Source organism: Podarcis tiliguerta, assembly GCF_965153285.1.
Source record: "Podarcis tiliguerta genome assembly, chromosome: 5".
Taxonomy (NCBI): domain Eukaryota; kingdom Metazoa; phylum Chordata; class Lepidosauria; order Squamata; family Lacertidae; genus Podarcis; species Podarcis tiliguerta.
The window spans coordinates 323909-333545 of NC_139538.1; the positions used below are offsets into that span (position 1 = coordinate 323909).

At 58.6% G+C, this 9637-nt stretch overlaps 1 protein-coding gene across 1 annotated transcript; it reads right to left on the reverse strand.

The window, feature by feature from the left end:
• Positions 1-6302: 6302 nt before the first annotated feature.
• Positions 6303-8526, reverse strand: FAM43A (family with sequence similarity 43 member A). The gene has a single exon (XM_083439506.1). The coding sequence runs from the start codon at positions 8398-8400 to the stop codon at positions 7027-7029; it is 1374 nt and encodes a 457-aa protein (XP_083295632.1). The 5' UTR covers positions 8401-8526; the 3' UTR covers positions 6303-7026.
• Between the last annotated feature and the right edge of the window lie 1111 nt (positions 8527-9637).

A 9637-nucleotide genomic window follows, 5' to 3' on the forward strand; every position in this document is an offset into this window, starting at 1 on the left:
CAGATGGATGGGTGCACATAAAGGGTTTTCACCCCCCCAAAGGGGGGTGGGCAAGACTGGCAGATGAGCTTCTGCCACCACGAGTGCCTGCCATTTTTCTGGGGAAGCCAGGCTCTGCCTGGCAGCTGATGACTCTGCAGAGAGCGCTCCTTCGATTCCTGCATCTGAAACCACCCAGTTGGAAAACCACAAACGTGTAGCTGAACTCGACAACTTGATAAGAGAATTAGACAGATTCATGGAGGAGGAGGGGGCTACTGACAGCTACTAGCCCCCAAGGCTGTGCTGTGACTCCCCCCTTGAAGGCAGCAATGCCTCTGCCAATTGCAGGAGGGGGGAGGGGGCTCTTGGGCCCAGGACCTCCTGGAGGGCTTCCCAGAGGCCACTGTGGGAAGAAGCTGGTCTAGATGGGCCAGGGCCAGATCCAGCAGATGCTCCTAGAATCCTAGAGTTGGAAGAGACCACAAGGGCCATCGAGTCCGACCCCCTGCCAAGCAGGAAACACCATCAGAGCACTCCTGACATATGGTTGTCAAGCCTCTGCTTAAAGACCTCCAAAGAAGGAGACTCCACCACACTCCTTGGCAGCAAATTCCACTGTCGAACAGCTCTTACTGTCAGGAAGTTCTTCCTAATGTTTAGGTGGAATCTTCTTTCTTGTAGTTTGGATCCATTGCTCTGTGTCCGCTTCTCTGGAGCATCAGAAAACAACCTTTCTCCCTCCTCTATGTGACATCCTTTTATATATTTGAACATGGCTATCATATCCCCCCTTAACCTCCTCTTCTCCAGGCTAAACATGCCCAGCTCCCTTAGCCGTTCCTCATAAGGCATCGTTTCCAGGCCTTTGACCATTTTGGTTGCCCTCCTCTGGACACGTTCCAGTTTGTCAGTGTCCTTCTTGAACTGTGGTGCCCAGAACTGGACACAGTACTCCAGGTGAGGTCTGACCAGAGCAGAATACAGTGGCACTATTACTTCCCTTGATCTAGATGCTATACTCCTATTGATGCAGCCCAGAATTGCATTGGCTTTTTTAGCTGCCTCTTATGTGCCACTTGCCTTAACTTCCTCCCTCAGCTAAAACGAGAGCCGGCCCTCTTAAAAATGGACCGCAAGGAGGAGGAGGAAGGAAGGACCTGCCCAGCGCCCCCCCCGCCTTGTTTGTGCTCCTTCCTTGGCCAAATTTAACTCCCTCGCCATCTCCACCGGGAGGATTTCATCATCTCCAGAGCCTGGACTTGAGTGACGCTTGTGGGCTGGCTTGTTTTCTGACGGGGCTTGCACACCCTTGCTCAACTTAGAACTCCTTAAAATAGAGGCCACGGCTATAAATGAAAGGCCAGACAGACAAAATGCAGGTTTTTAAATTCCTTCCTGGAGGGGGGGGGGCCTTCAGATGAACCAACGGGGAAGAGCAGAAGAAGAGTCTGCCGGATCAGGCCAAGGATATTGTTCTGAGGCTCAGAAAGAACTGCGACTGAGAAAGGGTTTTCTGTCTTGCAAGTGTTAGTTTTCTGAAGAATCTACTTGTAATTCTGAATTGTTGCGTGGCGCCCTGCGTGGTGCAGAAGTGTCAGCAGAGTAAGGCAGAAATCTGGAAATAAAAATGAATCCTGAAGCTGTGATGCCTGGGGGGTTGGACTAGATGACCCTTGGGGTCCCTTCCAATTCTGCAGTTCAGATGTCGAGGAAATAAACAACTATCTGACTTTTAGAAGATATCTGAAGGCAGCCCTGTTTGGGGATGTTTTTAATGTTTGAAGTTTTATTCTGTTTTTAGTGTTCTGTTGGGAGCAGCCCAGAGTGGCTGGGGAAACCTAGCAAGATGGGCGAAGTATAAATAATAAAACTATTATTATTATTATTATTATTATTATTATTATTATTATACCACAATTGAAACACGCTAGGAGTTGTGGTTATCAGAGGCAGAGAGCAGTGTGGGGTGTGGAAGGAAAACCTCCCTTACTGCACAGGCTGCTGCCTGTGCAGAGAGGAGGGTGGCCGGTTGGCCTCCTTTATGGAGAAGAGTCCTCTACCCGAAGGGCCACCTAGTTGAAAGAGGGAGCCCACCGGAAGGGAGTGGCTGGGGGGGAAGCCCTTGAAGTTGCCCCCCCTCCCTGGGCAGCCCCTGGCCAAGGGGGATTCCACTTCATTTGGCTCCCCCCTCCATGGGTGCTCCATTCACACACTCCCCGTGGCCTCCTGGGTGTTCCCCACAAGGAAGCACTTCGCCCCCCACTCCCCCCCCACGGCTTTTTCTCTGGCTTAAAACATGGGGCAGAGGCAGTTGGGGGCAGAGGCTTTGCTCATATGCACAGACAGATAAATCCTAAAAAGAAGCAGACCAAGATTAAGCGGGATAATCTCTTGGCCATCTCAGAGAGAGGGATCAGGAAGGGAGCACAGCCCTGGTTTGGCTCCTCTGGCTGGCAGCAGCTCCCCAAGGCACCAAGAGGAGGGCACAATGCCCCACCCACAAAGAGGCCTCTGGATCAGAGCAATGGCTCATCTGCCGTGGCATCCTGTTCTCACAGGGGCCGAACGGATGCCCAGCTGGGGATGCGAGCGCAAGAGCCAGCTCTCCCCTGCCTGTGACTGCGGTGAAATCTCTGCAAGAGCTTTACAACAAATAATAAAATTGCCCCCCTACCTCACAGGGTTGTTGGGAAGATGAGCACCACGGACGGCACGCTGACGTCCCCAGATGAAGGGGGGATTTAAATGGAAATAAGAGCAGATTCCCTGCAAGCCCCAGCTGGCTTCCCTTTGAGCCTCCCTTCCCGCCCTTCCTGGGAGCAACAAGGGGGCCGCCTCTGAGGCTTCTCCTGTGCAGGAGGCAGACAAGGCAGGGCCATCAGTGGCTTCTTTGGAGGCAGGAAGAGGAAAGGCAGGCACTTGTTCCAGCTTCCCTCCCTCAGTGCAGGAAACTTGCCATCTACTGAATCTAGACTAATGGGCCCATCTTGCTCAATACTGCCTACACTGACTGGCAGCAGCGGCTCTCCAGGATTGCAGTCAGGAGTGCTCTGCAGGGAGATGTCCGCAGGAGTTGAGGCTGGGACCTTCTCAGCTCTGCCCCAGAGTGACAGCCCTCCCCTGGGTGCCAAGTGGGGCTCGCCAGAACTGCCCAGGACTCACTCTGGTGACACAGGCCTGGTGGCTGCTCCTCTTGCTTTTCCTCCAAGAGGCAGTCCTGGCTCTCAGAGGCTTAGGAAGTAGTTTCTTGCTGGGGGCCTGGAAGAAGCCCACGTGAGCTGATGAACTAGCCCTGCTCACAAGGAGACTCACCACACATAACCAGCTGATGGAGTCTCTGCCACATGCAGGCTAGAGCAGAAGAGCTCAGGGAAATCCCAGGTGGGTTCAAGTAGTCACTGCAGAACCCCTCTCGCCACAGGGCAACCACTCAGTCCTGTTTCTTGCAGATCCTGCCACCATGGAGGGCACATAATGGATTTGGATTTGATATCCCTCTTTATCACTACCCTAATGAGTCTCAAAGAGGCTAACAACCTCCTTTCCCTCCCTCCCCCACAACAAACACTCTGTGAGGTGAGTAGGGCTGAGAGAAGTGTGACTGGCCCAAGGTCACCCAGCAGCTGCAGGTGGAGGAGCGGAGACGTGAACCCGGTTCCCCAGATTATGAGTCCACCGCTCTGAACCACTACACCACACTAATATTTAGTTTGAATCACTGGTGGAGAGCAGAACCGCAAGGAGGATGGAAAACCAGGGACCCCAGTTCCTGACATTTCCACGCCCCAGTCTTGTGACAGGAACTGCCTGATCCCCATTTCTGCTCCCTGTTGAGAGGCAACAAAGCAGCCCATGCTCTTTTGGGGGGGGGGTGAAGAGGGAGGGAGGAAAGTTTGCCTCTTGGGCAGGTGCCAAAAGAGGCAGGAGCCCGTTCAGGGGGGAAGCAGCTACCCAGGGACTTTCTCTACTGGCTCACCATCCCCAGAGGATCCCTGCAACCCCCTCTCCCTTGCCTGGTATATTATAGCTGAAGAATCTGCTTGGCGGAGGGGGAGAAAGGGGCCCCTCTCCCCACTAAGGGATCTGTTATATTGGGGGGGGGGTGCCTGATGCCTGATGACCGCCTTCTAAAGCAACTACTCTATTCCAAACTTAAAAATGGAAAGCGTAATGCTGGTGGTCAGCAAAAGAGGTTTAAAGACTGTCTCAAGGCAAATCTAAAAAAATGTAATATAAACACTGACAATTGGGGAACACTGGCCTGCGAGCGCTCCAGTTGGAGAACAGCCTTTACCAAAGATGTCATGGCTTTGAAGACACTCGAACTCAGGACACAAGGGAGAAATGTGCTAAGAGGAAGGCATGCTTGGCAAAACCTCAAGGTGATCAACTGCCACCCAGAAACCAATGTCCCCACTGTGGAAGGACGTGTGGATACAGAATTGGCCTCCACATTCACTTACGGACTCACTGTTAAAACCGTGTTTATGGAAGACAATCTTACTCGGCTACGAGGGATCACCAGAGAAGAAGAATCTTGGGGGGGGGGTGTGCTCCACAAACAGTCCCTCCTGCCTTCTGCTGTCCCCCTTGTTGCACTTTGAACATGTTCCTGCCAGATCTTTGAGGCGGCAGCCATAATCCCACAGGACTGGGATCTTGAATTAATCATGGGCTTTTGTCACCGGAGCTGCTTTGCCTGCCAAGGGAGCATTTCTCGCTTCAGGTGACTTTCTGAGCTACTTTCCTATGAAATTCAAAACTCTCAGCTCCTGATTCACACTCCTCCTGCGGTGTAGGGCCTGAACCCTGGAGGCTGTGTGCTGGGGAGGAAGTGGAGTCCTGGCCTTACATGGGGGAGGCCTGGGCTCAAAGCCCACCCCCACCCTCTCTCTTGGAAGTGGAGAGGGCCTTGCAGGACATCCTTCCCAGGGACTCTGTGCAATGGAGGCTGTTTGGGTCCGGACAGCTGCCCAGTTGGACCTGAAGAGCTCTGGCAAGGGAGAGGCCACCCCTTTCCTATTTAGATTGCTCTTACCCTTGCAGAGCTGATCACTCTTCTCCTGCAAAGGAAGCCCCCCAGGCCTGGCCCGGCATTCTGCTTCTGCAACAAAAGCAAGCCAAGGAAACTACCTCTCAGCCTGGTCTTCCTCACACGGTTGTTGTGAGAACAAAATGGGGTGGAGGCGAAAACCCTGTATGTGACCCTTGGAAGATGATGGCAGAATAGGAGCGCAAGAGAGGGAATAAATCAGTCCCAGCTGTTGCTTGAGCTGCAGCCCGAATGACCCTCACTTGGAACCAGACCATTTAAGGGCTGGTCACCAAACCTGCAAAATCAGAAGGAACCAGGCCTGGTGGACGAGACGGCAAGGCCTGGGAGAGGCGAGCAGCCAGGCTGCCCAAGAGCCCAGCGGTGGCAGGGGGGAGGCGGTGATGCCATTCCCAGGGGGCCAAAAAGTGGGGCAGCTCATGAACTCCTTCTTGTAGCATCACGGAGGAGGCAACAACAACAACAATGATGAGGTAGGCAGGGATGTCAAGGAGCAGCCAGCCGCCCTGGCCTGGCTGGGCAGAGAGTGCCTTGAGCATGTGCAAAGGTGCTCTACTGCTCCAGAGGGCAGCTGGGAGGGCCAGTGCGGGCAGAGGTCCCTCTCCCACTGCTGCAAGCGTCTCCCAAGAGGATGGGGCTCTTGGCGCTAAGCCTGTGGGGTGGGACCGCTGCGGTGGGCAGGTTGCTTTGCAAATGGGTGGGGAGCCATGCGGCTAAACCCTGCCCTCTAACCACTCTCCTACTGAACCCAGCCGCCCCTTTCAGCTGCTGTTGAACCAGCGGAGGAAGGAAGGGCAGGTAAAATCCTGGCACCTGCTTCTCTCTGCCAGCACCAAGAGGAGGTTTCTCATCCCTCCTAGTGCAGTTACAAGCACAGAAACCCACCTGCTTTTGGATGTCAAGAGAAGGGTGCTGGGGGGGGGGGCAGTGGTGAATCTCCCCATCCAGTTGGGCCAGGAGATCCTTGCTTGGCTGGATAATGGAAGTGGGGAGGGCTGAGCCGTAAAGAGCCTGTTGCCCCTTCCCACATTTCTCCCCCCAGGATACCAAAGAATGTCAAGCAACTCCAGCCAGAGAAGATGTGACTGGGCTGGGGGGGGGCACAGGCCTGGGGGAGAGCCATGGGGGCAGCACAAAGGCAGGCAGCCTCCTGCTCAGCCTGCAGCAGCAGCAGCTTCCGCTGTGACCATTCCCAAACATGGGGAGCAAACCCAACCCAGGAGGCCAGGCTCCTGCTCCAGAAATTAAGAAAAATAACAACAGCAACTAAATGTATTAGATATACATTTGTGTTTTCCATGGGTTGAAGTGAACATCCACATGTACAGTTTCCTTTTGCACAGCAAAAGATATAATAATAATTATAATATATCTATACATATCTATAGAAACACTGAGACTGGAGAAGAAAATGGATTTGTGGAGAATAAAAATAATATTCGCCAAACCTCATAATTTAAAAAAAAAAACACCCCAAAAAGGTCTCCATGATCTTCACCACAGTGCAAAAGAAAGAAAAACAAAAACAAAAAATCTCTTAACACAGCATGGAATGAAAGGAACCATGGAGGGAGACACACGTTTTTTCAAAAAAGGGGGAAGGGTAGAAGGAGAGTCCGGCAGGGAAGGAGGGATGAAGACCCCCCTCCCCCCTTGGGGATCTGTAAACAAGACACACCCCTCCCCCACCCCCAGGGTTACGGAAAAGCATTTGGCAAGTCTGGGGGTCCCGAGAAGCTGGGGCGTCATCCCACCGTTCGGGAGCGGGGTGGTCCTACCGGCGAGCGGGCGGGCGGCCGGACGGGGCTCCTTCTCTGAAGACCGGCCGCCGGGCGGAGGAGGAAATGTGCCGGGGCTTTTCTGCCTGGAGGGGGAGTCTCGCGTGGTGGCCCCGGGGGGCAAAAGAGGGTCCCACCTGGAGGGCGCCGGCAAGCGTGGCCCGTCGTCCGCCCCTCCCCTGCCTCCCGCCAGCCGCCCCTCCGACGGCTCCGTCAGCCGCTGTCTCCTCCGGGCTCGGGGCTGTCCGGTCCGCGGCACGGCTGGAGCGGCGGCGGCGGGGAGCCTCCGTCGTGGCCGTTGCTCTCGATGGACGACTCGCTGCCGGTGCTCTCGCCCGAGAGGAGCCGGGTGACGCGCAGGTCGGCGCGCAGCAGCGCCACGTCGTTGCCGATGGCCAGCTCGCCCAGGTCGCAGATGAGCTGCCCCAGGCTGGGCGCCGCGTCCGCCCCGTCGTCGTCGTCGTCGTCCTCGCCCAGCGGCGCCAGCAGCTCGTCGTCGTCGCAGTCGCCCTCGTCCTCGCCGTCGGGGCCGCCTCCGTTGGCCAGGCCTCCGGCGCGCAGGCCGGCGGCGCGCTCCTCCAGCTCCTCGCCCAGCGCGTCCTCGGTGATGGAGCCCAGCTTGGGCGCGCTGCGGCTGCGCTCGACGGGCGGCTTGTAGCAGCAGCCGGGGCCGTGCAGGAGCAGCTTGCGCAGCGGCACCAGCGGGATGGCGCCGTCGGCCGCCGCCGCGCCCGCCTGCTGCAGCTGCTGGTGCCGCGCGTCGGCGCGCTTCTTCAGGCGGCGGAACTCGGCCAGCGCCGCCGCCGACGTCTGGTAGAGGAGCAGCGCCATGGCGCGCGCCTTCTCGGCCTTGGAGACCAGCACGGCGTGGCAGCGCAGCAGCACGGCCTTGTGCTTCACCTCGTGCCGGTAGATCCAGGCGAAGAGGCGCGGCAGGCGCGGGTCAGCCACGCAGTAGGTGACGCGGTGCAGCAGGTAGAGGTGGCCCGGGCGAGAGGCCGCCTCGGAGGGCGCGGCGGGCGCCATGCGGATGCCCTGCGGCCCGATGGTCAGCTTCATCTTGGTGCCGTGGCGCCCGGCCTCGCTCTTGGCCCAGATCTTGCCCACCGCCACGTCCGTGCAGCCCTCGCCCTTGGCCTGCAGCGTGGTGGCGTTGCCCAGGTAGAGCACCGTGTAGGTGGGCGCCTCGCTGCTCACGCGGAACTTCTTGCGCTTGCAGCGGAACAGGTTGCCCATCCTGCTGAGGGCGCCCTCGGGCGGGCACGCGCGAGCCAGGGAGCCCAGCGCCGCCGAGCAGGGCAGGCTCCCCGCGCCCGCCGCGCAGCAGCTGCCCTTGCCCTTCCCCGACGGCGCGCTTGGCGGAGGAGGCGGCGGCGAAGGAGGCGGAGGATGCCGCCGGGGCTTCTGCTGCGTCTTCTTGTGCTGCTGCTGCTGCGTCAGCTGCTCGTCGTCCACGGCCAGCAGCTCGAACTTGTGCCTCTTCCAGGGCAGCATGGCGTCGCCGCCCGACGGCGCGGCCGGCCCGGGGCGCTGCTGCTGCTGCTCCTCAGCTGGAGGCGCCCGCCGCAGCCCCGGCCGCCCGCGCATCCCGAGGGCGCCCGAGGGGGACAGCCGGGCACGGGCCCCCCGCCTGCCACCGCCGCATCGGCGCGCGCGCCCGCCGCCCCTCGCCGCGCCGCCGCCGCCGCTGCCCGACCCGCCGCCGCTCCGTCTCCATCGCCGCTGCAGCGCGCTTCACATCCCGTCCGCGGCCGCTGCTCAGGGCTCCGCGCGGGCGGCCGCGCCGCTAAATATAGGCCGGCGGCGCCCAGAAGCCCCGCCGGGGAGGAGCGGAGGCGGCGCCGACGGAAGCGGAGGGAGGGACCGAGCCGAGGCGGGAGGAGCCCCGGCGCCGCTGCCCGCCTCTTTTGCCGGCCGGGGAGCGCGCTCGGCGGGGAGGGGAGGCGGGGAGATGCGCGTGCGGCCCCGGATCGACGCCGCGGCTGAAAACGGGGAGCTCAAGGCGGAGGGAGCGACCACCGGGGGGGGGGGCGGAGGGGGAGGCTTGGCTGGCGTTCCCGGCTGCGTTTGCGCGCTGCTGCCTCTCCGCCCACCGCCGGTCGCATCCTCTGCTGGGCAGCCGGAGAAGCGGCAAGGACGGGGCGCAGTGGCGAAGCAGAGGCACAAAAGAACCGCGTCGCAAAAGGGCGAATTCGGGCAAAATCCCGGCGGGGGAGGACGGGGGGGGGGAGCGAGCCGGAGGACGGGGCGCAATACGGAAACGGGGAGAAACGGGATAGCAAACAGAACTACACATCTCTAACCATCTTAGGAAACGGAGCTCCCTCCTGTTTTCTGTTTCTTTATTTCCATGTTTCTGCATTTATGTCCCAGTTTCCCCCCCCCCGTCCAAGGAGCTCAAGGTCTCTCTCTCTTCCCGTTTTATTCTCACAACACCAGCCCTGGGAGGGAGCTCAGGCTGAGAGGCAGGGACGGTTCCCAAGGTCAGGCAGGAGAGTTTCATGGGTGAAGTGGCCACTTGAACCCCGGTCCCCCAAATCCCAGTAGTCTGTCACTGTAACCACTATTCCACACTGTCTTTTTAGGCCTTTGATGTGAGAAGAAGAATGCTGCCTCTCCCTGGCCAAAGGGTCCATCCAGGGAACATCCCAGCATCTTGACTCTGGCAAGGTGGCTTTTCCGTCTAGCAGAAGCCCCTCTGGCGGCTGCTCCCCTTGCCAGGGCTGACTGAGGGGTAGACTGCTTTGGAATAGGGAGGTTGCACCGAGCTGCCACAATAATTACTGCCCCTCCCCTTCTAAGCCACCAGGGCTAATGGTCAGGA